Source organism: Chelonia mydas, chromosome 4 (assembly GCF_015237465.2).
Source record: "Chelonia mydas isolate rCheMyd1 chromosome 4, rCheMyd1.pri.v2, whole genome shotgun sequence".
Classification (NCBI taxonomy): domain Eukaryota; kingdom Metazoa; phylum Chordata; order Testudines; family Cheloniidae; genus Chelonia; species Chelonia mydas.
The window spans coordinates 98,680,434-98,708,097 of NC_057852.1; the positions used below are offsets into that span (position 1 = coordinate 98,680,434).

At 38.3% G+C, this 27,664-nt stretch overlaps 1 protein-coding gene across 4 annotated transcripts in view; it reads right to left on the bottom strand.

Moving 5' to 3' along the window:
- Positions 1–1,696: 1,696 nt before the first annotated feature.
- PGM2 (phosphoglucomutase 2) overlaps positions 1,697–27,664 on the bottom strand; it is a 29,998-nt gene continuing 4,030 nt past the window's right edge. For 3 of the 4 annotated variants that reach the window (XM_037897937.2, XM_037897938.2, XM_037897939.2), the window contains 13 exons: positions 23,545–23,712; positions 21,185–21,291; positions 20,774–20,858; positions 19,035–19,118; positions 17,951–18,144; positions 17,101–17,290; positions 16,253–16,350; positions 10,792–10,972; positions 10,608–10,701; positions 9,580–9,709; positions 6,250–6,439; positions 5,438–5,571; positions 1,697–3,562 (listed from right to left, as the gene is read on the bottom strand). In XM_037897937.2, the coding sequence (XP_037753865.2) occupies positions 3,460–3,562; positions 5,438–5,571; positions 6,250–6,439; positions 9,580–9,709; positions 10,608–10,701; positions 10,792–10,972; positions 16,253–16,350; positions 17,101–17,290; positions 17,951–18,144; positions 19,035–19,118; positions 20,774–20,858; positions 21,185–21,291; positions 23,545–23,712 (1,758 nt within the window). In that variant the 3' untranslated portion in view covers positions 1,697–3,459. Of the gene's footprint in view, positions 3,563–5,437; positions 5,572–6,249; positions 6,440–9,579; positions 9,710–10,607; positions 10,702–10,791; positions 10,973–16,252; positions 16,351–17,100; positions 17,291–17,950; positions 18,145–19,034; positions 19,119–20,773; positions 20,859–21,184; positions 21,292–23,544; positions 23,713–25,491; positions 25,659–27,664 lie in introns of those variants that run through there. The other variant, XM_043544528.1, reaches the window with a different exon arrangement.

Sequence of the window (27,664 nt, forward strand, 5' to 3'; positions counted from 1 at the left end):
TAGCAGTAAATAGATGTAAATTACAATTACACATAGGAACAGCCAGATGGAATCAGACCAGTGGTCCATCTAGTTCAGTAGGCTGTCTCCAGCAATGGCTAGTACCGGTTGCAAGAAATCTTGTGGACCCATGTGAAATAATTTTCCCATAGGAGAAACTTCTTAACTATCAGTTAATAGTTGTCTTATGGCTTGAAGCATAAGGGCTTATATATCCGTTATTTTATCCTATCTACCATAGATACGTCTGCTGATGTTTATGTTTAATTCTTTTCTGAAGCTTAGTAAGCGCTTGGTCTCTATGACTCAGACTCCAACTTTAAGGCCAGAAGACACCATGATCATCTAGTTTGGTCTCCTGCACATCACAGGCCACAGAACCTAACCCACTCACTCCTGGAGTAGGCCCATTAATTTTGGCTGAAATGACTGAAGTTATCAAATCTTGATTTAAAAGTCTTCAATTTATTGAGAACCCACCATTTATTCTAGTTCAAACCAGCGAGTGACCCACGCCCCACATGGCAGAGGAAACAAAAAAAAAAAAAAAAAACACCTCTAGCATCTCTGCCAACCTGACCTAGGGGAAAATTCCTTCCAAACCCCAAATATGGTGATCAGTTAGAGCACGTGGGGGAGACCCTCAAGTCAGAAAACTGGGATAGAATTCACTGTAGTAATTCAAAGTACCCCCCCCCCCATGTGCCATCTCTAGCTGTCATTCTTAGCAGTATTTTTGTCCCATTTTTAGTCATCTGATCACATTAGCAGCATTTAAAAAAAAAAAAAAAAAGCGGCCACACATGGAGCAGAGATGCTCTGAGCCAACCACAATGACTCCCATTAAAAATCTAGTCCTTTTAACCCTTTACCAAGTTGAAAATTGACTGATTATTCCCATTGTTTTCTTACTTTCACTTTGTGGCCATAATTTCTTACACGATTTTAATTGTTATACAGAGTAAGCGTTTCTGCTTCTCAGAGCTTGTAGCAGCAAAGCGCCTCATTGGGCTACCTTTGGCACACCCACCATACTCATCGTTGCCTCCTCTTTAAACCTACATGTTGTGAATAAGAGCTATATGTAGTCTGATACAGCCTTCAATCTTTGAATTACAAAGTAATGTGCTACTTTTAACAAATATGTTCTGTTACCATTTTCATAAAAGCACCACCATATTGTGTGTATGTTTTGTTTGGTTAACTGCTTCTTAATTGTCTTGGTGGTTTGTAAAAGTCACATTTCTGAATATGGACAGAACAGTGATAGTCAGGCATCAGGAGCACTGCACCCTTTTATGAAGGTTACACAAATCATCAGCAGGTTTTATTGTTCAGAATAATCCTTCCTCTAAAGTTAAGGTGACTAAAGCAAATTAATTCTTACTGCACTTCTCTAGAAGCACTGAAATAAGGGGTAATATATCAGGGCTTTCCTATCAAATTTCCATTGAAAACTACAAAGATATCATCTGCAATAGGATATTCCTTTACTTACAATGTAACTGTCTAGCTATAAACATTTTGAATTGTCACAGCCTAAGATCTTGTGTACAGCCGAACATTTTCCCTTGTGTCAAAATAAAATCCTAGCAACTACCCCTACATGGAGTAAGATCAGTAGTATTTACTTTACAGTACCCTCTTTTTTCCATTTTACCACTTGTTTACAAAGAAAACCATTGGAATACAGGAATCTCACCTTAGAAGGAGTGATATTTTGCTTTCAAGATTCAATTCAGGTTTACACTATGCCAAATACATTTTAGCACAATAAAACAAACATACATAAGAATGCTGAGTTACAGACTAACATTTTGACCAACACTGGCTGGATGTTGTAGAATCCCCAACATTAATATGGCATATACATAAAACACACATTATATGGTCCTCAGTGAAGTATATTCATAATTCCAGACTGCAGTGTGTCCTCCCATGGTTTTTTAATAGGTTATTTTAGAGTTGTCCTTGCATTTCATTTTCAGAAGATAACTACCAGGGCAGTGAAAAGCTATATGCATGGAATTTCTGTACAAAGTGAAACATCTTAAGTCTCACTGAAGTCAATAGCAAAACCCTCCCATCTGTTGTATTTATGGGCCCAATCAAAGGTCAGGGATGCATCATATGAGGCACTTTATAAATATACACCAAGAAGTCAGTCTCTGCCCCAGTATGGTGTTAAGTGTCTTTAGAGAAAGACACAGGGCTGGCATGCTCAACTCCAACCCAAGATGCTGCATTTCCTCTTCCCCTGCCTACAAGATGATGTATTTTCATAGACACCATGGCAACAGACAACCGACGTCCATTCTGGCTCTGCTTCATTGACTAATTTATGCTGTCCAGCATATATGTAGTAATATGTATTATCTGCTCCATATTTTTATATATATTAGTATGCATTAAGCACAAATAATTGTAATAATGGTGTAGGCTAGTTTTAGGCTACATCACAATCCCATAACTTCTTCCATTTGGCATAAGCAGATAAGAAACTTGTCAAAATCAAGATACATTCATTCTATGTCTTAGTACAAGCTAGGGGAGGCACCTTCATGGACCAGTACCTAGAATGCTAGTATCTAAATCAAAGATACAGAAAGAACAGAAAAACAAGTTAGGGAGCTGGGTTAGATTTTAGTGACCTGTAAAGAGAGATTCAGCTGGTATTATTTATACATAATACAAGTTGTAATGTGTAACTTGGGGAGCACACCTTCTGTGTAAGGTGAATGTATCATCACTGCATGACATGGCTTCTCAGAGGCTGGTATCATATATAACCTTACTCCTGTACCATATTATTATTGTCTTAGAGCAGTAAGACATGTTTACATGGTTCATTATTAATGAAAGTGTGGTGGTCAAGCAATTGACTATACAATTTATCAACACCCACAAATTCACCACCAACCCCAGTAAAATCCTGCTATTGTGGCTAAAAATCACTTTTGGAAACCTGCTCTTCTAGGGACATCTACCCTGATTTCACCAACATTCCCCACAGATTTCCAGTGCCCCGTAGTTATGCAACTAGCCTGACTTGCAAAGATAAAACTAGACATATTCATGCAGCGCTATCCAATTCCCCCGTATCAAAAACTTGGTAGTTACATTGCTGTCAAATTAGGCTACATACATGTAAAAAGCAAATTGCATTTACAGAAATTAAGGCAAGACAAGTACAATAAAATTTATTAGAACAAGACTTGATTATTGAAACATATTTGCATTGTACCAGATAATTTTTGGTTGCTAGTTTTTAATAAGGAATCCCTTGATTTACCCAGATAAAAGATATTAGACCAAAGAGGATGTGGAACACATATTGGTAAGGATATATATTTTAATCTTTTTTTTTATCCTTAAAAATCCCTACTTTTTCCAATAGTGTAGAGTTTTGCCCACAACATGCTGTAGAGACAGTGCGATTAAGGAAACCGTCTTAATTGTTTACTCTGCTTTGGGCTGCAGTTTATTTTTTTCTGGCTGAAAGAAATACTCTTCAATAGCACTGACCAGCTCACCTAATTCCTCCTTCAGTTGGTCAGGGTCACTAAAACAAAAAAGAAACAAAGTAAACAAAACCAAATCATAGTAGAGCAGCAAAAAAGGCTAGAAGAAAAGGAAAAACGGGGTATATTGTGAGGGCTTGTCAGGACAGTCAGTGCATGGCAAGCTGGGATGTAAATTACTGGACACTAGGAGTCCATGTGGACCCTGCTACTGCATGATAGAAGTTCCCCAGTGTGCACTGATTTACACCCCAGCTTGCCCAAGCACTAACTGTTAGTCTAGCCTAGCCCGCAGTCTCATGTGTGATGTTTTAACAGCACATTTTCTATTAATGCTAGTAAAATTGTGCGTTTGATTTCTTAGTCCCACATGTGGGACTAAGTCAGCGTTTAGCTCTAACCTTTTTGTATCAAGGAGGTGAATTTACATGTTTGTCCATGTTTTTCTAATTATTTGATATGACAACAGCTGATTTAAGCTTCAAATATTTCCCATTTCATTCCTAGTTTGTATGTTTAGTAACATTTAGACCTTGTATCACTTTTCTTTCATTCATGATAAAGCATAAATACAATTAGCCTTTTTTAACAAAAGTTAGCTTATTTTATAAAATACTTTATAAACACATATTTGTATTTTTGAATCCATCTGTTGCCTCTCATCTTAGATTGTAAGCTTAAGAACTGCCTTTTTCAGATATTGTTATTTAGAGTCTATCACAATGGGATTGGGGCCTTTAGGCAAATATTACCATAATATTCAACATTAAATATTTAAAGATCAATTTTGACGAGCAATTCATAAACAGTGTTTTCTATTTGAGTTAGTTGTTAGTGTCCAAAATCTTCAATCATCACTATAGCTTAGCAGTCAAAAACTTATGAATAGCTACAGAAAACGGAAGAAATGCAAGCTTCTCCACAATACTCCATCAGCGTGCTTCAGCCAAAACATAGCACATTGATATGGCAGTCTTCATTTCTATTCAATCCCTGACTTCTGCTGAAACTTCCAAAAACGGTTGTCTCTGTTTTGGGGAGACCACCTGAGCCACCAATTCATTTCACACACAACATGGTTCAGACACTACCAATCTGGGCTAGATCTGAATGATTAACTTAAAAGTAAAATACTACATATGCTAATTGTCAAAACTATAAGGCACATTTCCCCTCCCCCCTTTTAAAAAGAGGGAAGGAGGGGCTTTGAGATTTGAAGTTGCTTGCTTTGATGATAGTAGGTTATACTAATTACAGCATTGCACTTAGAACATTACTTGTGATGTACTCTTACGTTATCTCAAGAAAGCCTAAAGCATACAGACGTGCCAGTTTTTAGCATTTGTACATCTACATAAATGTGTCCTTGGCTGAAAGAGAATGAGAAAGATAATGCAGAGCTTCTGATGAGGGATCCAGAAGATCCACCACATAATTAAGAATATGTTCTTTGGGGAAAAAAAAAAAAAAAAAAAAAAAACAACTCTTCAAATTTTACACATTTATGAAAGTGGGCCAAATTCATCCTGGTGTCAGACAAATGGGCTAAATACCAAGATGTTATTTGACTTCTGACAGTCAATTACCAAGGCTACTTGAGTCAAAGGAATAAGTATGATATTTCAGTAATAAGTCTTGATATTAACTTTGAAACAAAAACAAAAAAGATTTGAGAAAGGAAGCAGCCCTTTCAAATCATCTTGGAATATTTTAATACAATTTTAAAATGTTGAGGGCCCCTTCCTGCTCCTACGGAAGTCAAGACAATCCATGTTTAATGAAACTTCAGTGACAGCAAGAATTGGCCATTAATTGTGCGGAACTAAAGTTTTTCTAAAGAGTGTAATTATTAAAATTATATTAAAATAGGCCTTTTTAAAAAAAACAACAATTTATTCCTAAAAGCAACACAATACCTGTTTCCAGGAGGGGCGCACAATTCAGCATAGTATTTGATTTTTGGTTCTGTCCCACTGGTCCTCATAGTAGCCACCCCTCCATTAGCAAAAGTAAATGTTATCATTTGGCTACTTTTACTAGTAGGAAGCACCTAGAAATACACATACACACACACATCATAGAATAGCTTCTTTAAAAGTTCGCTACTTAAATATATGCAATGAGTTTTAGATGCAAGAGAAAAAAAATCTAACAACTTGTATTCAGTACCAAATACACAAACTGAACTATTTTATTTTGGCCTCCCAACTTCAGACATGTTGGAGTTAATCACAATCTTACCGTCAACCTAGGATTTGAAAAGGAAAGCCATATCATGGCTTGAGTCACTATTAGATAACACATCTTGAAATCTTGTCAAGATTTTGGTAGCACATAGAAAAAGCTACACAAAGCATGTGCTCAGTGACTATCAAAAGAAAAAAATAAATACAAATCACCTTTGATTCTAAAAGAAGGCTAAAGAACCCAAAACTTCACATCTGAATAGATATTTTACATTTCTTATATCAGTACTGAGGGGAAACAATCCCTCCAAGCAGTAGGAAAAAACAGAGAAAAACTTAAAGCTGTAGTAAATAGCACAAATCCTCCGAGCTTCTTCAGCTGACTCTGCCATTTTATGCAGTTTAGACAAGATCACAAAGTATGGCTACAAGAATCTGTGTGGTTTTTAGTTGGTATTTTCACTTTTCTCTCAGTGTTAAGTATACTGTTAATTGTATGGACTATAAAACCTGATCTATCATTTTTATAAAAGGATACTTACCGCCTTTTGATCAGGCTGGCTGCTATCATAGCCAGTAGTGAGATCCCTTACTCCAGAAACTTTAAATTTGCCACATGATTTTGGGTAAGTATTTTTTCCATCATAATTTCTAAGATTCTCAAATAGCTCTTTAACAGTCTTAGGATCATGGCAGATAAAATATGAAGCTTTAGTAATGTGGTAGCCATACCTGTTAAGAGAAAATATAGTGATTTGAGAACACAGTCTACTTAAGCACACACTGTGCATACCTTCTCATTGTGATACAAAACACATCATGATACATTTGTGTTTATAATGCATCTAGGTCAAGGGTTCTCAACCTTTTTCTTTCTAAGGGCCCTCAACATGCTATAAAAACTTTACACGCCACCTGTACCATAACAACTGCATATAAACGCCAGGGCCAGTGCTAGGGGGTAGCAAGCATGGCAGTTGCCCAGGGTCTCATGCCACAGGGGGCCCTGTAAAGTTAAGTTGCTCAGGCTTCAGCTTCAGCCCCACGCGGTGGAGCTTCAGCTTTCTGCCCTTGGCCTCAGCAAGTCTAATACCGGACTGCTTAGCAGACCCCCTGAAGCCTACTCACAGCCCCCCAAGAGGCTCTGGATCCCTGGTTGAGAACCATTGATATAGGTAATATAAAAATAACTGATCCTCACAAATCATCTAAAACTGGAGAATACATATTTTTCACTTACATTTTTGTTTAGTTAAAGACCATAACTGCTGGGATTTAGTTTAACATGAACTTCCCTCTGTATTTTAACTGCTGCAAAAATACCATTTTTTAAAAATTGGGAATGAAAAAGGGTAATTACAAATGACAAAAAGAACTGTACCCTGTTGTAACTGTGGCTCTTAAAGATGTGTTGCCCACAACACATGTCCAAAAAACCACAACAACAAACACACCACAGTTACTCTGAGGTAGGTAATTGTCCACATGGATTCTACTCTTGGTGAGTAACAAGCAGTAGTTGGTTTGCTTGGAGGTGGATACTGGGAGTCCTACTTTTAAACAATGACTGCAGAACAGCTCTACCAAAACAGACATCCAATGTGGAAGCTTTTACGAAAAATACTGTTTTGTGAATGTGTAGACTCTACATAGCTTTGGTACAAATTTGAGAAAGAAGAAGGACATTCACCCTCCCTGTCCAGAAGATTTTACAATATAAGATGACCAGTAACTGTTGGCCTATGTCTTGTTTATGTAATCATATACCATGTGTCTGCAAAACTTTCAGTAACACACAGGTCTTACAGGCAAGACACAACATTATATAAGACAGGGGCCAGTCCTGTGTGTAACATGAGCTCTAGTCTCCCATCAAGCACATTACACACAGGGCCATCCCTACCAATTATGGTGCCCTATGCAGCCTGAGCACCTGCTCCCCCCCAGGGCTGCACTCAAGGTCTGCGGGGCCAGGAAGGCAGGAGCGGTGGGGGGGCCAGTCTGGGGGGCGCCCCCACGCCCAGAGTGGTCTGGGGAATTAGTGGGGGGCCAAGAGCAGGAAGCGGAACGACCCGGCCCCAGCCCGCTCTGCTTCTCCTGCCCCAGCCGTGTCGCTTGGGGGAAGGGGCCTTCCCCCCCCCACCCCCCACTCACCAGCAGCAGCGGGAAGCAGAGCAACCTGGCTCCAGCCTGCTCTACTCTGCCAGCTTCCAGCCGCATCACTCCGCTTCCCACAGCCAGCGAGTGTGGGGGGGCGATCTTTTCCCCACCCACCCACTGGCGGCGGGAAGTGGAGCAACCCGGCTGCAGCCTGCTCCGCTGAACCTGCCCCAGCCGTGTTGCTCGGGGGAGGGGGACCCCACCCTGCACTCAACAGCAGTGGGAAGCGGAGTGACGTGGCTAGGAGCTGACTGAGTAGAGCGGGCTGGGGCCGGGTTGCTCCATTTCCCACCGCTGCTGGTGAGTGTGGGGTCACTGGGGAAAGAGGAGGAATGGGGGCGGGCTGGGGGCAGAGCAGGGGGGAGAAAGAGTAAGAGGCAGGGCGGAGGGAGTTGACTGGGACCCCACACCCCTCTAGGGACGGCCCTGCCCCTTGCAGTGGGCGCAGCCCACCGGGGTCCAGCTGAGGGATAGGGCTGGTTGCTGGAGCTGGTGCTGCCGTGTATGCAGCACACAGCTGCCTAGGGCACCATGAAATTTGAGGAAATATGGTACCCCAAATTTCATGGTGCCCTACGCAGCTGCGTATTCTGCATATGCCTAGGGATGGCCCTGATTACATGTACACCAGGAGCTGAATGGACCCTCCTAAGTTTACAGTGTTGTGACTGTGTCGGTCCCAGGATATTAGAGAGACAAGCTGGGTAAGGTAATATCTTTTATTGGACTAGCTTCTGTTAGTGAAAGAAACAAGCTTTCAAGCTACGGAAACAAGCTACACCTTGTTTATGTATCTTGCGAAGCATGTAGAAGATCCCTGGGGTGGGTTCATGGGGGATGAGGCTGTACCATTTCCCAATATACACAAACCTCCAAAAGACGAGTCTGGGAGCTTAAATTCACAACTCTGCTAGACACTAAAAATCATGGTCTTAATAAAAAGACTGGATTTATGACTTATTACAGCAACCTGTAAGTAACCCACTAACCCTTCCTTTTTTGTCCTATGACTGCACAGGTGTTAATGGTCCACTTCACCTTGAATGGCCCCTCAGAATGTGCGTTAATTTCTTATGCTAACAAATCTGTTAGACCTTGTATTTAACAGCGACAATGAGGACCACTCCCAGACCTGAAGAGCTTTGTGCAGTTCTAAAGCTTGTGTCTTTCACCAACAGAAGTTGGTCCAATAAACTGTATTACCTCACCCACCTTGTCTCTCTCTCTCTGGGACCAACACAACTGCCACACTGTAAATTTAGGAGGGTCCATTTGGCACCTGGTGTATTTGTAATTCCCATTAATGCCAAAGAAATATGCTTGATGGGAGAATAGATCTCGTTACATACAGAATTGGACCCTGTCTTACAGAATCTGTTTTTTCTTGCCTACAAGATCTATGCGGTACTGAAAGCATTACTGAAACAGTTGTATAGCTTGTCACTTGAATAAAGACTAAAACTGAACAGTCTGAGGCAACTGTGTATATCCTTAAAAGGGGGGGGGGGGGGAGGGGGAGAGAGAGAGAGAAAGAGAGAGAGACTGAATATGTTAAGCTTTGTTTTTATGAGACAGGGCAACTTGCAAGTAGATAATTACTGTTGCAAAAAGTACTTTGCCTCTATATTGTATTACATATTATTCAGTAGCAAGTTAACTAACATATTGGAGATGAAGAACATCTGATAACTAGACAATGAAATTAAACTCACTCATCATAGATAGCTTTCAGCTGCAGAGACAAAGACAAATTTTTGGTTGCTAGCCAACTAGACATCTCTGCAGTTATAACAGCAGCACTGACACCATCTTTGTCCAGGACAACAGGGCTGCACATATATCCTAAACAAAAGAAAGCATATAAAAAGAAACCTGTAACAAAAAGGAACTAGAGTATACAGAGAAAACCGCAAAGAAACACTGACACACTGCAGAAGTTGAAAGTTTTAGCAAACAAAAAGTATCTTCATCACATTCTGGTGTTAGGAAGAGCACCCATAAGAATGATTATATAATAAACTTCAGCATTTCTGTAAGCAACATTTCAGGTGATTTTTCTGCACAAAAAGATGAAGTTAAACACTTCAGTACTGTAGATATCAATCAGTGAAACGTTTTCCAACCACTTGCAGATCCACTCGTAAGAGGTACTTTTACGGGGGGGGGAGAGGGGCTGTTAAAAAAAATAAAAAAAAAAAATCACAATAAGGCAGCTTAACCAGAGTTTGGTCCCAAATTTGATTCTTTCCATATGGCAGCATGTGGTAGTGTCAACGGAACTCCAAAAGTCACTCTTTCACTGGTGTTGGAGTGCTATTCTACTATAAAAAAAAAAAAAAAAAAGTCGCTTCCCAAATGTGTCATTTGTGTGTCAATTATAACAATTAGAGTTGGGTTGTTTTGGTTTTTTTTTTTTGTGGTTTGTTTTTTTAAATTGTCACTCATGGAAACTTGAATCTCAGATTTCAAGTTAACTTGTCTTCATGGCTCATGCATACTCTGCAATTGGAATTGCGTTAACAATTCTGATAATGTACAAACCATCTCACTACCATATTTGCATCACCTCTGAAGTGCTACAATAAGTAGTAAAAATTAGTCAACCGGGTAGATAGGATACTGAACACGCATGGGGAGTGAGTGTTGAAATGATGGCACTTTTACATAGCCACTTTCTGGACAGAAGTGATCTTTACTCTTCTACAGTGCACCAGAGCTATCTATACTGTTCATTTCTTACCTATAGCTTCTTCAAATGCAAATAAAACCGTTTTCCCCTGGTCCGTGAGCTGCTTGGCTCGATTTCCCATCCACTTGAAACCTGTCAATGTCTCCTAAAGTGAGATGCGGGGGGGGAAAATGTAAGATACGCTGCACACAAAAACAAAAACATGAATACAGACTTTTACACAAAAACAGTTTACCTCAAAGTGAAAGCCTTCCTTCAGTGCAATTGCTCTCAAGATTTTGGAAGAGACAGTGCTGGATAACATGTATACATCTTTGATGGCAGCAGGATCTTGATTCTGATTTTTCCAGCAAGTGAAGATCCACCAGCCTAAAAGAGCTCCCAGCTCATTGCCAGAAAACACTTTCCACTCACCACTGAAAACAAAAACACGATGCAACCATTATAAAAACAATTTAAAAGACAATAGTGGAGAACATTTAATAGTTGTTGTGTACAAGAAAATTGGCAGAACAGAGGAAGTCATCTAACTGCTGTGGAGGTGAGTTTGATTTTCAAAGGACAAATGGGAGTTAGGGATCCAACTCCCACTGAAAAAAAATTAATGGGAACTGAGTGTCTAACTTCCATTGGAAAATGTTCCTTAATTTTTTATCCAACTAAAACAGGACATTCTCCTTGTCATTCCCATTGGCTTCTATGCCTGTCAAAAGCTGCAACAATTCACTATCCACATTTGACGTTACAACTGTTAAAGCTAAAGAGAATTAAGAACAAGTATTTTTCATTTTAAACTAAAGTATTTTGGTTTTGGAGCATCTACATCATATCTTGATAAAAAAGACCTCATTCACAAGCTACAACACCAACATGACTTGGGGAAAAACAACTCGGTACTAAATGACCGTTATTAGAATGGGTTCAGTGACAGTCTGGGCTACTAATTTTCACGTAATCACAAGTACATCAGGACACTAGATCATTAAGGAAGAATGGAAAAGTCTCAAACATAGGGAGAAATATCAAAAAAGGGTCAAAGCTGACTCAATTATTGGAAGAGCAAGGAAAATGATGAAGGGAAAAGCAGAAGAGAAAAGGGGAGTGAGAAAATTGTTCAAAAATCCAGTTGTGAAGGGGAACAAAGACATCACTAAAGCTGACATAAATCAAGACCTACAAAAACAGTACCTGTTGTGAAAGAGAAGCAGCCTCAGTCTCTTGCATCTATTGATGCCAATAGGCACAAAGTAATGCACAGCAACAGTTTAGTGTAATAGCAGATGACAAACTACTTGCGCTCTAATGGGAGTTTCTGTCAAGGAAGAAGTACAGATACTGTAGAAGTCTATTCTTAACATACTAGTTAGTGTACAAACATCTTCAGCAGGAGGAAGAGATGAGAGGACTCAAAATGCGAGGACTATAGCTGGCCAAGAGATTAGGAAAGAGAAAGGCACAGAAAAGCAAGTACATACATTATGTGCTTAATTCAGACCTAGCTCTCACTGCTATAAAAGTGTGCTAAACTAGAAGCAGAATTTCTAACACAGAATATTAAAGTCAGATTTAAAAAAAACAGACATTTAGCACTGGAAAATGTCCCCAGCAAAAACATTTTCTTTTCCCTCAATGCCAACGAAGCCTTGTGTGTGTGTGTTTGACACATGCAACGTTTTGCTGGCTGCTTGACTTTGCACCTTCTTCCTAACACATTTGCTTTTTACATTTTATTTTTGCTGGTATGTTAGTGGACTTAGAAATTCTGTTCCTGACTGCAATGTACTTCTGATTTAAAACTTCAGTGCACGCATCATTACATACGAACGGCCATACTGGGTCAGACCGAAGTCCATCTAGCCCAGTATCCTGTCTTCCAACAGTGGCCAATGGCCGGTGCCCCAGAGGGAATGAACAGAACAGGTAACCATCAAGTGATCCATCCCATCACCCATTTCCAGCTTCTGGAAACCAGAGGCTAGGACACCATCCCTGCCCATCCTGACTAATAACCATTGATGGACCTAGCCTCCACAATTTATCGAATTCTTTTTTGGACCCTGTTATAGTCTTGTCCATCACAACATCCTCTGGCAAGGAGTTCCACAGGTTGACTGTGCGTTGTGTAAAGAAATACTTCCTTTTATTTGTTTTAAACCTGCTACCTATTAATTTCATTTGGTGGCCCCTCGTTCTTGTGTTATGAGGAGTAAATAACACTTCCTTATTTACTTTCTCCTCACCAGTCATGATTTTATAGACCTCTATCATATCCCCCTTAGTCGTCTCGTTTCCAAGCTGAAAAGTCCCCGTCTTATTTATCTCTCCTCATATGGCAGCCGTTCCATACCCCTAATAACTTTTGTTGCCCTTTTCTGAACCTTTTCCAATTCCAATGTGTCTTTTTAGAGATGGGCAACCACATCTGCATGCAGTATTCAAGATGTGGGCGTACCATGGGTTTATATAAAGGCAATATGATACGACCATTGTTCAAAAAGGAAAAAAAAAGGCAAACGTAGATGTGTGCTGGCAAAACATTAATATCCTGGAACTGACATGGCTACAGCTACACAGCATAAAACATTTTAGAGTAAAGGATGACAAGCTTAATCTACATGTCCTTAACAGACCCAGGGGAGGGGATGCTGATAAATCCATTCCTCTTCCCAGATACAGAAGAGCCGCTCTAGTCCACACAGCTGGAGCAAGGAAAAGCCCTTGAGTTGCTGTAGGAATGAAGAGGATCTGAGTTCTCCTGGTGAGCAGGAAGAATACTTGTGCTCTCCTCCTCTTCTTCCGTCGGAACTTGAGAGCCCGAGTTAATTGGAGTGGTATAAAAACCTCAAACACCTCTAATTTCGACCACCACAGGAGGAGACATGGTAAATAGCCCTCTCTCAGCGCTTAGCCAGTGTCGAGGGTGGGACCTGGGTTTCAAATCACTCCGATAGTGAAATATCACCTATACTGCCCCTTCCCTTGGTAGCAGCAGCAGAACTTTGTTCTGTATTGCAAGGAAATAAAAACCTGAAGTCCACCTTCAGTGCAGGTTTACAGTAGGGCTGTCGATTAATCGCAGTTAGCTCATGCAATTAACTCAAAAAAATTAACTGAGATTAAAAATATTAATCGCAGCTTTAATCACACTGTTAAGTAATAGAATACCAATTGAAATTAAATATTTTTGGATGTTTTTCTACATTTTCAAATATATGGATTTCAATTATAACAGAATACAAAGTGTACAGTGCTCACTATTATTTTTTATTACAAATATTTGCACTATAAAAACGATAAACAAAATAAATAGTATTTTTCAATTCACCTCATACAAGTACTGTAGCGCAATCTCTTTATCATGGAAGCGCAACTTAAAATGTAGATTTTTTGTTACATAACTGCACTCAAAAACAAAACAACGTAAAACTTTAGAGCCTGCAAGTCCACTCAGTCCTACTTCTCGTTCAGCCAATCACTAACAAAAACATGTTTACCTACCTTTATGGGCGATAATGCTATCCACTTCTGAATTACAATGTCACATGAAAGAGAGACTAGGCGTTCATGTGGCACTGCTGTAGCCGGTGTCACAAGATATTTACGTGCCAGATGCAATAAAGATTTATATGCCTTTTCATGCTTCAGCCACCGCTCCAGAAGATGTGCTTCCATGCATTCATTAAAAAAAAGAAAGTGTTAATTAAATTTGCAACTGACCTCCTTGGGGGAGAACTGTATGTGTCCTGCTCTGTTTTACCCACATTCTGCCATATATTTCATGTTATAGCAGTCTCGGATGATCACCCTGCACATGTTGTTCGTTTTAAGAACACTTTCACTGCAGATTTCACAAAACACAAAGAAGGTACCGATGCGAGATTTTTAAAGATAGCTACAGCACTTAACCCCAGGTTTAAAAATCTGAAGTGAATTCCAAAATCTGAGAGGGACGAGGTGTGGAGCATGCTTTCAGAAGTCTTAGAGGAGCAACACTGATGTGGAAACTACAGAACCCAAACCACCAAAAAAGAAAATGAACCTTCTGCTGGTGGCATCTGACTCAGATGATGAAAATGAACATGCGTTGGTCCGCACCGCTTTGGATCGTTATCAAGCAGAACCTGTCGTCAGCATGGACGCATGTCCTCTGGAATGGTGGTTGAATCATGAAGGGACACATGAACCTTTAGCACATCTGGCATGTAAATAACCTTGTGACACCAACTACAACAGTGCCATGAGAACGCCTGTTCTCACTTTCAGGTGACATTGTAAACAAGACGTGGGCAGCATTATCTTCTGCAAATGTAAACAAACTTGTTTGTCTGAGTGATTGGCTGAACAAGAAGTAGGACTGAGTGGACTTACAGGATCTAAAGTTTTACTTTGTTTTAAACGCAGTTTTTTGTACATAATTCTACATATGTAAGTTCAACTGGCATGATCGAGAAATTGCACTACAGTACTTGTATGAAGTGAAATGAAAAATACTATTTCTTTTGTTTTTTTACAGTGCAAATATTTGTCATAAAAATAAATATAAAGTGAACATTGTACATTTTGTATTCTGTGTTATTAACATCAGTATATTTGAAAATGTTGAAAACATCAAAAAATAAACTGGTATTCTATTATTGTTTAACAGCACAATTAATCGGGATTAATTTTTTTAATCGCTTGACAACCCTAGTTTACAGCTGTATAGATTAATTTCTGCTCTACCAGATTAGGTGAAATGAGAAACATTAAATTTCTGGGTGGTAGTATTCAGCGGTGCACTTCAACTGAATCTCTATCATCTGGTACAGCTTTTCAGAAGCAGTCTGTATGATGCTGATCACTCAAGGGGACTACTGGATGGTGAGCCAGAATTACATGTCACATAGGCCACAGGCACATCTGACAAATGTGGCAGGTCCCCACCTTAAAGGAGCTTACTTTCTGTGGCCCCAGCAACAGAATCTAAATGGACCCAAGTGTCCAGCTATGCATGTTTTACAATGGAACTGAAAACTAGTAGCCAAATCACCAGAAGTTGCTGAGCACCTACAAATCTCATAGGAGAGAGAGTGAGATGCAGATACACAGCATCTTTGAAAAAATCAGGTTCAAGGTGTCTAATAAATACCTTAGCATATGTAGTCAATCACTACCCCTATTCTTGAACTGGGGAAAAGATAGAAGGGGTTTGATACATGAATGAACTATGCTGTCCCCCTGATTCTGGAAGTCAAAGAAAGCGTTACGTGCAATTAAAGATGTTAGTTACTACTCACTAAATGAAATGAGTAAGAAAGCATGTTTTGACGCGTACTACGGAAGATTTCTATTTAAACACCTTGATATACTATAAAACAGACTAAGCTATTTGGGGTAAGGGCTGTCTCTTCATATTTATCTTCTTTTTGTACATTCCCTAGCACAATGAACTCTAAATCATCATTGCAGCCTCTGGGTGCTATTGCAATATAGGTATTATAAATCACACACACACTTTTAGAGCTCTCAGATTTTCCCCAATAATAATAATAATAGCAACAACATCTAGGAATCTATGAAAAGATAAGGCCAAAAGGAACCATTGTGATCATCTAGTCTGACCCCCTGCATAATACAAGCCACAGGACTTCCTAGAATGAATTCAGGCTTCAAGTAAATACCTGTGGTTGAATTACAGCATATTTTTATTACTGTACCTTTCTTGTTTCTCTGCAACAAGAAGTCGATCAGCATCTGGGTCATTTGCTAAAATAATTCCAGCCCCTTCTTTTTCAGCCAAAGCAAAAGATAATGTCTAGAAAACAATAGTACAGTGCAACACCAGAGAAGGATCATCAATACTTATAAATAATATTTTCACTTTCTTTATAGGTCTGTAACACTCCCATTTATTTTCACTTGAACCCACAAAACCACAAAGCTATGTTTATAGCAGAAACGCCGTCCTTAATTCATTCAAGGATACCCTCAGTATTGTAGAGATCTCAATGGGTAGCAGCACTACATTAAAATAAGATATGAAGTGTGAAGAGTAAATTAATAACACCTATTTCTACATTTGGGGGCCAATTCAAAGTCCACTGAAGTCAATGGACTACTCACACAAGTCAAGTTATTCCCATGAATGTTTGCAGATAAGGCCTTAGATCTCTACATTTGGTATCATCTTATTCTACAGTTTAACTGTTAACAGCTGTTGGATTCAGGCTGTTAAAAATTTCATTGTAATTGGACATTTTCTAAGATGGAGGAATATTCTCAGTTTGTTTTTTAAGGACTATTCTGTTCTCCATGCCGATACTGTATATTCTACTGGAAAGTTAAAGAAAAAATATCTTCTAGTAGTTTATCTTGTTATTAGATAACCAGTTCATTAAAAACTATGAAAAGACTTGTTAGCTTTTCAAGAAATCTAATGGAAATGGAAACTCAAAATGAAAAACTATTTTATAAAAACGTTATACCTAGGTTTACAGTGACAATTTCTGGCTGGCGGAGAGAACACTTTTAAAATAGATAGCAAATATTTAAAAACAATATTTACCAGTACACCTTTACCCTCTTCAGGATTTGGGTACTTTACTGTTGGAAATTCTGGATCAGGATCCTTCTGTTCAGGAACAGCCAATGGAGGTTTAAAGTCAAATGCCTTAAAGGCTGACTGCACAAATTCATGGCCTACACCATGCACAGAAGTGTGGGTGAACTTCAGCTTTGTTTCCTTGTTTATATTCCTGAAATCAAGTAAATTAATGATGTTAAATTAACATGGCCACTGTGTGCCACTTAACGGGGTTCAGAAACAACCATGACTCAATACTCTGCAACAATGTTAAACTATGAAACCAAAGAAAGTTTGTATTAAAAGGTACCCTTTTTTACCCCATCTCTAGCCCTACATGACTGTACCAAGACATCAGATAAAATAAGGCTCTGTATAGCCTTACAGAGCACAGGAGGAAGGAAGAACTAGTATGACTGGCTGATAAGATTCAGTATCCAAGTTGAGTAATGGCATTTAAACAGACTTCTACATAAAAGCAGAAGCTACACTGAACCACAGTGCTATCTGTTGCTATGTTATTTATCTTTCACCCACTTTACTTAGAGGCATATACAACTAAGAACAAACACCACTTATTCTCCTAAGTAGATGCATAATGCTTGTTTGTAATATTACAGCATTATTTTTCATACATTCCTGGCTTTCTAGTATACTGAGTTTAGCAGTTGCTAGCCTCAGGGTAAAGTTAATGTAACCGACGGAAGTTAAAATTTTTGTACCCAGCTCCTCCCCCTCCCCAACGCCAGTTTTAGTTTTAATCTTTCTTGTTTAAAATCAAGTTAAAAATATAGGTTTGTCACCAAGAGAATGACAATCATCACCAGCTCACCTGTGAAAGCAGTGCTTTTGTATGTCTTTAAAGTAGTCCTTATTGATAGTGACATAAGGATCATGAAGTAACAAGCTGCTGTCAACCAGACTGTCATCCCAAGCCTGAGGCCATGGCTCTTGGTTCTCTTCGATAGCTTGAGAGATTCCTTTGTCATGAGGTGAAGTTATCTGTGCACCATTTTCCCAATAAACCTAAATGGTACACAGGACACACCGGGGTTATTTTAAACATGAATACCTTTACTGATCTTAGTTGGCTAAATCCTGGCACAATTTATGGCTGATTCCAGTAAATACAGCTAAAACAATATAGTGTAACATACTTTGAATATAGATTTCCCTAAGCTTTGTTTTTCTGAGGATGTAGTGCCCTATATTTAAATCCCCCATGAAAAAAAAAGTAGACTACCACCGGGCTCATCTCATTTAGAGAAAAATCAAATTTCAGGCCATTTGCTAGGCAGATAGTTAATTCTTGTCCATAATATATTGTATCAACCTACATAGTTTACTCTAATTTTATATATAACCACTACGCATGAGACAAGACAAGGGGGAAAAAAAAGGAAGAAAATATTTTTAGTACCAAAAACAAAAAACAACAAAAAACCCACACAATTTTTAACTGCAAAAGCAATCAAAAACTTTTAGTCCCCTACAACACCTGCTGCTCTTGGTCTTCAAACTACTTCCACCCATGCAATAAATTGTTAATTTAAGTCACGTTACTGTAAAATTCTTAACACTTTCAAAGGTCTGAACGTATTTGAAAAAGCAGCAAGATTACTGAAAATTAAAAATATATATATAACATTTTAGAACAGTGAAGCAACACATTCTGGAGGAACGAACAAAGATCTGAGTTCTAATCTTGCCTCTGCCCCTAACTTGCTATATGGCCCTGGGCCAGCCACTGTCTCATCTGTAAAATGGGGATGATATTACTTCCCTCCCTCCTTCCTAGGGCTACTTTGAAGATTAAGGACTGGATAGCTCTTTGAACATACAGAGTGCTACTATACATGCTATTATTAAATAGTCATGTCTGAAAACAATGGAAGATTTAAGTTATATAGGAATACCTTGTAACCATTATCTTGTTTTGGGTTATGGGAAGCAGTAATCATAATTCCAGCAGAAAGTTTCAGATGAGTTATTGTGTAGGGCTGTAAAACAATAGTATAAAGAGAGTTATCATGGAGTCTCAATCCTGCTAAATTCTGGGAATCAAGCCATCGCTGCAACCATACAATCATAATTTCAAGTCTAGAAAATAACCGTATTCTCTTTATTGATTGTGAGCCATGCCATCTAGTGGCCTGACTGCTTAATTACAGGTATATTCAGTACTACACATGCCCAATAAAAGTGTGAGGTCAAAGAACATTTGATTTTCCAAAGACTAAATCTGGACTGAATATACCAAAATAATGAAAACAAAGAAATAATGTATATGACAAATGTTATCCCTGTTCATTTTACTGCTGTGAAATTTAAGTGTAACTAATTCCCTTCACAGCATGTTTCAATTGAAGTTTATTTAAAATTAGAGCTGTGTAGAGTATCAATATTTAAGTTAACCAGAATTCAGAGTACAGTAGATTCCTCCAATTTGGGACAGCACAGTGAACGACTGTCACCATCAAGAGGTGTTCCTAACTCACAGAGGACATTTAAAAAATAATGCTGGTCTCCTGAGAGCAGTAGCCAGTCCACTGTGTTATTGGACAGGTCCAAAAAGTTGGTAGGCATTTTGCGCACTGGGTTAGGGACCGAATCTTGCTAACTGCATGGCAGCCCAGCGTGGCCAAAAGGAGCAAACTAACAATCAAGAACAGGCAATGGTGAAAAATTCACACAGTATTACATTAAAGGAGGAAATGAGAGCTGTTACATGAGCAAACGTAGAAAAAGTATGGATCACAAGACACACTAAAGTCCTAAGCATGACCATTAAAGAGCATATCCTCATTAAAGAGCAGTCATTGCCATCGTACGGCTTAAAATAATTTCCTGAAAGACAACTCATTGAAGCATGGCCTGATTGAAGAGTATTGTATAGGAAAACCAGTATTTTTTCCTTCTATCTTGAAATTAGAATACTATATTTGTAGAACATAGTAACCCAAGGATGACGGGAGATATGACTCTATTGTTCCAATCTATGAAATGTTTAATACTTTGCTACCAGACAGGTGTGCTTCTGTAGCACCAGTTTAACACTAGATAGAAGTTACTGGAATATCATATTCCAGATACATTAAGCAGCACAGGAGGTCCTGAAATACCCAATACAATCGGCAGCTACCAACTAGTTAGTAGCTGATCTAGTTTAAATAATGTTATTTGCTGGAAATACTATCTATAAATATATACAGTATGCATCTTTTGGAAGACATCAGCCACTGCTCATAAGCAGAAGTATAGCAGCTAATCTTCCAAAATTCAATAGGTAACATATCCCATCAGGCAGGTGTGAAGGGACATATATATCCTTCAGAAACTCTGGTGGCCCTTACATCCCCATCTTTCAGAAGAGCTGCTATCTGGGCAGCAGCACAGTATGGTTACACGGAATCAGAAACAGGCAGAGCACTAGCTGCTTCCGAAGAAGCTGAGAAGTTCAGGATAAAATATCGACAGCATATCCTAATCAGTTCCTCTACAGCTTACTGTACCTGAAGCAGCTAGGATCTTAACTAAGCCTGAGAGTAGCAAACTAAGAAATGAGTTTGCTTTTTCTAAAAAAAGATTAATAGTTTTTTTGTACTTGACAGTACCCTATTATGTTGTATGAAAAAGAAAATATAGACAACTATACCACAAAAGGTGTTGGTGTTATATTGGAGAAGAGGTACACTGGAATTCCCTGACTGATGAAAGTTGTTGCAGCAAGCCTTGCAAACCTAAATGACAAGAAAAGTTTATTTGGAAATACATTCATGAGACTCTCACTGGACAGTTAAATAAAATTCACAAGGAGCATGTAGATTTGATTCTGGTGTAATTCATTTGTCCCTTATTCTGGTTACAAACATGGTCCAAATTTGCAGTACAGACTGGATTTTACCTGTGTTTCATACCAAAATGCAAAAGGAGAGCAAAGCTATTTTTTACATTCAAATTGCACACACAAATTGCTCCAAGGAACATGTTATTGAAGCAGTGAACAAACTAGAATACATTCCATATAACATACAAATAAATCATTTCCACAGACTACTAAGAGTACCTCTTGCTGCTACCTCCACTTGAAGGATGGGCGCGAGCATCAAAACCAATGACAACCCCTCTTTTCTTTAGATCTCTGAAGTTCTTTTCAAGGTACCTGCAAAATCCCTAAAGACAGAAAAACTCAGAACTTAATCTTAGTATTTTAAATGTGGCTGCAATAAATTTTAAAATCTTTAAACATAAACAAAAACAAAAAACAAAACAAAACAAAAACAGCAAGTAAAGTACCCTAAATTGGTTTAGGGTACAATTTTCTGGGAGCAAGACATACTGATTGAAAACCAAGAAAGTGGTGAGTTTCCAAACAAAAATACTGAACTATCACTGATGGGTTTTATAATATGAATAATTCCAAATGAAAAATTTAAATCCAGGTAGATTAGGTAAAAATGATAATTTTGGATTACAGAACTTCACAAGTGATTAATTCAGATGCTATTTTCTGGCCTGAAAAAGTAATCACTACTAGTGAATACATTAATTTTTTAATCTCAAAACACCAAAATGAACCCTGTTTAGGACAAAGTAAATCAGTGACATGGGATACACCCTTACTTTTATTCAGCTTCTCCAGATACAGCAGATCTACTCTAGGATGTATGAGGTATTAGAACTTATGCAAATTGAGACTTGCACAGATGTACTAAATTGGCTTAATTTGGGATTTCCTAGATTTTTAATGACTGAGACAGTAGGAAAAGCATCTGGAATGTAAATACCTTGCAATATCAGCTACAAAAGTGACATGCAAATGCCTGTTCTCACTTTCAGGTGACATTCTAAATAAGAAGCGGGCAGCATTATCTCCTGCAAATGTAAACAAACTTGTTTGCCTTAGTGATTGGTTGAACAAAAAGTAGGACTGAGTGGACTTGTAGGCTCTGAAGTTTTACATTGTTTTGTTTTGAGTGCAATTATGTAACAACAAAAATCTACATCTGTAAATTGCACTTTCATGATAAAGAGATTGCTCTACAGTACTTGTATTAAGTGAATTAAAAAATACTATTTCTTTTATCATTTTTACAGTACAAATATTTGTAATAAAAATATAAAATGAGCATTGTACACTTTGTATTCTGTGTTGTAACTGAAATCAATATATTTGAAAATGTAGAACATTCAAAAATATTTTAATTGCGTATTCTATTATTGTTTAGCTGTGTGATTAAAACTGCAATTAATCACAATTAATTTTTTTTAATCGTGTGAGTTAATTGCAATTAATCAACAGCCCTAATATAACTCAGTAAGATTGCAATTTTAAGATAAAAGGTTTAAAAACTACAATTTAGCTGGCGGAGCCGAAGTCACGTGGGCCCAATGTGGGTCTCGCTGTGGTGGGCTCCTGCTGCACTGGTCTGGGCATGGGGGAGCGGCCCCTTTCTGGTCTCCTCTTCTTATGGGGTACCGGGGATTGAGAACAGTGCCGACCATTGCCCTAAGTGGGGAACCCTGCCAGTGCCAAGTGTTAATAAGACTTGTCTGTAAGTGTGTATTTGGGTAAGATCTGAAGTATTCATTAACCTGAGGGGTAATGTGTCCAATCCTTTGGGACTGGTAGAACTTTTTTACATGATGAATAAGATTTTCAGTAATCCTCATTATATTTGACTTGGGCATCTGGGTGGAGGCCTGAGGCTGGGTTACTTTAAGGGAACTGTGTTTCTGGCTTCTGGGTAACCAGTGAGGTGTTATAGAAGCTGTTTTGTGCTGGCTTGGTAAATCTACGTATTGGAATATCCACCAGCTTTGGGGCTTGTCTGCCCCATTCTTCGCAGTTCACCCTGAGTGACCTCAGTTGGCTCCCCCAGAATTCCGGTCACAGGGGGTTACCCGCTAACTGAAACTTATCTAACACCATACTATAACCTAACTATTTATAGGACAAAAGTGCAAGTGCAACTTATTTAGTAGTTTGAAAAGCAAGAGCTAACAAGCGTTCTGGCTAACCATCACAGGCAGTAAGAAGGAACTGAAGTGGCGGTGAGTTGGCAGGGCCCTATATTCAGTGCCAAGAAGGTGCAACCCCAGAGGGCACCCGGACCGATCTGATAGATACTGCGAAGGGAAAAACCTGCTGGCTGCTGTGCACGCACTCCTAATTGGAATGGACATGAGCAATCACTCAAAGAAGAAGTAGAATTTCAATATATGTAAGTGGGTTTTCTGAAGTGGTCAACATTGGCCTAACTCTGCTCCCAGCGAAACCACCCTTGAGGTTTTGGACAGTGGTTAAGCTCAATTTTATTTCCAATTTCATCTGGTTACTTTTTCATTAAAAATATTAGTTTCTACTGAATGCAGAAGAAAAGCCTGCAGTTAAGTAATAACAGAAAAACAAAGTGAACCTGGTACCTGAGTTGTCTGAATAACAGTAAGGTCATTCATCTGAGAAATTCCTGCCCCCATTGCTGCTCTGAGTCCTGCTGTCCCAAACTCCATCCGTGACCCAAAACATTTTTGTAGTTCTCCTGCATTTTCTTCAGCAACCAGTTGCTTCACTATTTCTGAGGTTTTTGTATTCTGTAAAAAGATAAAATTACAATATATTGTTATTCTGAAAAAGCTTGCTGTAACTTTAGTCTCAAACTGTGACATTCCTTACCATTTCTTCTGCTGAACTGACTCTCAGACTAGACCTGGCATACCACATCTAAAACTCCAAAGTATTAGTCATAACACCTTCATAATTTTAAATCAGTGTTATTATAATGGATTCCTATTTCAATACTATACCCATAATCTGGCATACCAATTGCAGTTTGCATACCATTTTGAGAACCTGACGCTGAAATCTTAGCTACATTTGCAAGTCTGCAAGATACAAGAATATCAGAATATAAGATGAGAGAATTTCAGTTATGTGAATAAAGGAATTTGAAAGAGAAAGCATACTGAAAGGCTATTTAGGGAGATAAAATACTAATTCTGAAATATTACTTGTATCGTACTACAAACGTGCATGAAGCGCACCATCTCTGTCCCACAAGTTTAAAGTCTGTCTAATACAATAACTACAGGAGGAGAAAATACGTGAAGGGGTGAAAAGGGAGGGAAGATCAGGGCAAATATATTGCAAACAAGCAATAATTGGAGAGAATATATCCATCCATCCTGACGGTTACACTTTTTAAATTTAACAAACTACTTTAATCCTCCTTGAATAAGTGGGTTTTGAAGAGGGAATTGGAAGAAAGGGTCTCATCACCAATTCTAGAATACAACCTTACTCTATTCATAATGGGGTGGGGGAGCTGTTGGGCTTGTTTTGTTCTTTAGTTCATTATGTGCACCACTTTGGAGGCATTTTCCTCTTTTCTTGGAATGTTACATGTGAAATACAGTTGTAATATCTCATCCTATGAGGTGCACAAGACCTTCACTATATTAAATACCCTTACATTTCCAATATCCATATTAAAAAGAGTATTGGATTCAAATTTCTACACTAGTTGTAATTCCCTGAACTCTGATGAGCCAGACAGAACATTAAGAGAAGTGATGGTCCAGTGTGCTTAGGGTGCTAGCCTAGGACCTATAAGACCTGGCCTCGAGTCCTTGCTCTGCCACAGACTTCCTGTGTGACCTTGGGCAAGTCACTTACTTCTCTGTGACTCAATCCCTTGTCTGCAAAATGGGATGAATACTTCTTTTCTACCTCACAGGGGTCTTGTAAGGATAAATACATTAAAGATTGTGAGGCATTCAGATCCTACTGTGATGGGTGCCAAAAGAGTACCTTAGATAGATTGGACAACAATGCTATGTGATACATGGTGTCTTGCACAATGCATTATCCATCCCATGATTTCACACATTTTCTACTGAAGTAGAACAAAGGTTAGATTTTAAAATGGTTACATCCTGCAGAGGATCCTACATCCTACAGAGGATTGCTGAGGGCAAAGCTCACCACAAAGTTCTAAAGTGCTATAGGTTTTTTTTTTAAAATATAAACACACATAAGCTCTATCCCCAAAGCAACAGAATTACATATTAAAACATACTTTATTTCACAATAGGAAAATACTGAGAGAAAATGCACTTTGTGTAAATCATGTATTGAAAAAGCATCCTAGGGGCCTATCTGCAAACTGTGACTCATGGGATATAATTCCATCAAAATCAATGCAACCATTTTCATGCATAACAGTTCACAAGACCAGGACTTCATTTTGTTATAACTGGGAAAGTGACATGCAGTTTATCAGTGATCAGAAGTAAACTTTACTTTTGATTTTGTAACTTTCTATTGGTATTAAAGCAAACCCCGTGGAACCCAAGTACCTGAGTGGTGAGTACCTGAGTGGTGTTTTCTTGGATCACAGTAAGTGTACAAGGGTTATATTGATTCAAATTGGGTTTGCTCAATAATATTCTTGAAGCTCATTGTGTGAAAAACTGTTGCAGACTGCATCATCCCCCTTTCTCAATCATCGCAGTGACCAAAAAGCATGTTAATCAAGAACATCTGCAACTTCAAATAAGATAGCAGTTGATAAAAATTAATGCATTAAAATGTTAAAGTACATTTTTCTTTTTGAAAAACTACTTAAAATTAAAATTGAAATTATGACAGACCTCATAAAAGTCACTAGCTAACCAAGCAGAACGAGAGAGTTTGCTGAAGTGCTAAACCAGCTTTTGACAGCAGTAGCTTCTTGTGCAGGTGCAGAGAGAATACCTACTTTCTTGATCACTGTGGACACCACCACCATCCAGCGTGCCACTCAAGCCCTCAGCCTAGGCGTTATCTTCACGTCAGATCTTTCTAGGTCCTCACATCTCTGCTATATCTTAATCTTGCCAATTTTTTCTGTATAACCTTTCTAAGATATGGCCTTTCTTATCCATCCATGTAGATAAAACTCATATCTAAGCTCCTATCATCTCGCATCTCAATTAATACAACATCCTTCTCTCTGGCTTTGAGAAATGCAATCTTGCCCCACTTGTGTCCTCTCAGAATGCTTGGGAAAATATCACTTTCCACACCTGTTGCTTTGACCATGTAACCCCTCCGTTTGCATCCCTCCACTGGTTCACTCTTCATTATCACATCCAACATAAAGGTACTCATTCACTTCCAAGGCCCTACACAGTCAATCCCTACCTATCTGTCATTCAGTATCAACCTACTCACTTGTTAAAATTTTCCAACAAGCATCTCCATGCTTTCTACCATGCTGCCCCACATTTGGGAGGCGCTCTCCATAAACCGCCTATTACTTGACTATGGTCAAATACTCGAGCAAAGAATGCCCTGATGTAGGCAGTGGCCTATCTTTTTGATTGTATCATGATGCCATTTGTTAGCAAGCCCACTTAAATATCCTAATCACTCACTTTACTACATGCTAATGACACCTGTGGGGGGAAAAAAACTGACTGATTGGCTGGAATCTCCTAGAGCAAACTTTTATGTATATCTTTATTTGTATATCACGTCACTGATGCAAAGATATAGATGACTCAGTTGAAGCGGATAAAACAAAGATAATGACAACCAAGATGTTTGAAGAGTTGGCCTGTTCCTTAGCTAATCATTTAAAAATAACTCTTTTCCAGTTGCTCTGTGTTTTATTTAATTTTGTTTTTTTTCCTTTTGTGACTGTTCAGTCTTGAATAATGTTCACTTTTAAATGCCAACCTAACATTGCAAAAAAAGGTAATTACACTTTCTTTTTTTAGGTCTTCATTACATTGTACTTTGAGTTATTTTAATATAGAAAATGCAATTAAGTAACTTGGGTTTTTTTGTTTTTTTTTTTTGTAAGTAAGCACAAGTATCTAAGGCTAAGCCTATTGGAGACAACAAAGTCTTACTCTTCTTTGCTAATCTTCTAATGAATTAGTGCTTTAAAATATCTGGCCATTTTTGACATTATTTGACCAATGTTTGACCAATTATTTTTGGATTGGTCAAATGTCCAATTCCACTTCAATTTACTAACTACACATAATACTTAGTTTTAAATGCAACACCTGTTTTGATAAGAAAAAAGCTTATGTATCCAGTAATTTCAGGTAGTTTCAGTCAACTAATACAAACAACTTTAAAATGCTGTTTTAGCGCATGTTTAATTGAATTTCAATTTCCATTAGAAGATATTGATAAAAATTACAAGTGAAAAATTAGCCTCATAAATAAGAAATGTATGATTTCCCCATTTTTAACATAATAAAAATGTAAAAATTAATCTGAATCTGTCTTAAGCTAAATAATTGCATCATAAGTGAGTAATGATATGGTCTGTCCTCATTATCCAAAAAGTATCAAGTTTAATGTAAAGACTGTATTTAGTTGCAAATCAACATGATTTAATGTTTACCAGCTAATTTGAAACAACTTTTCTTTAGGAAAAATACCTAAAACGTAGAAATGAAAACTACAATTAAAAATGAACGATTTAAACAAGTTTTCCTGCTTGCTGATTTAAATCATGATTAAAATTGGTGATTTAAATTGCCTGAT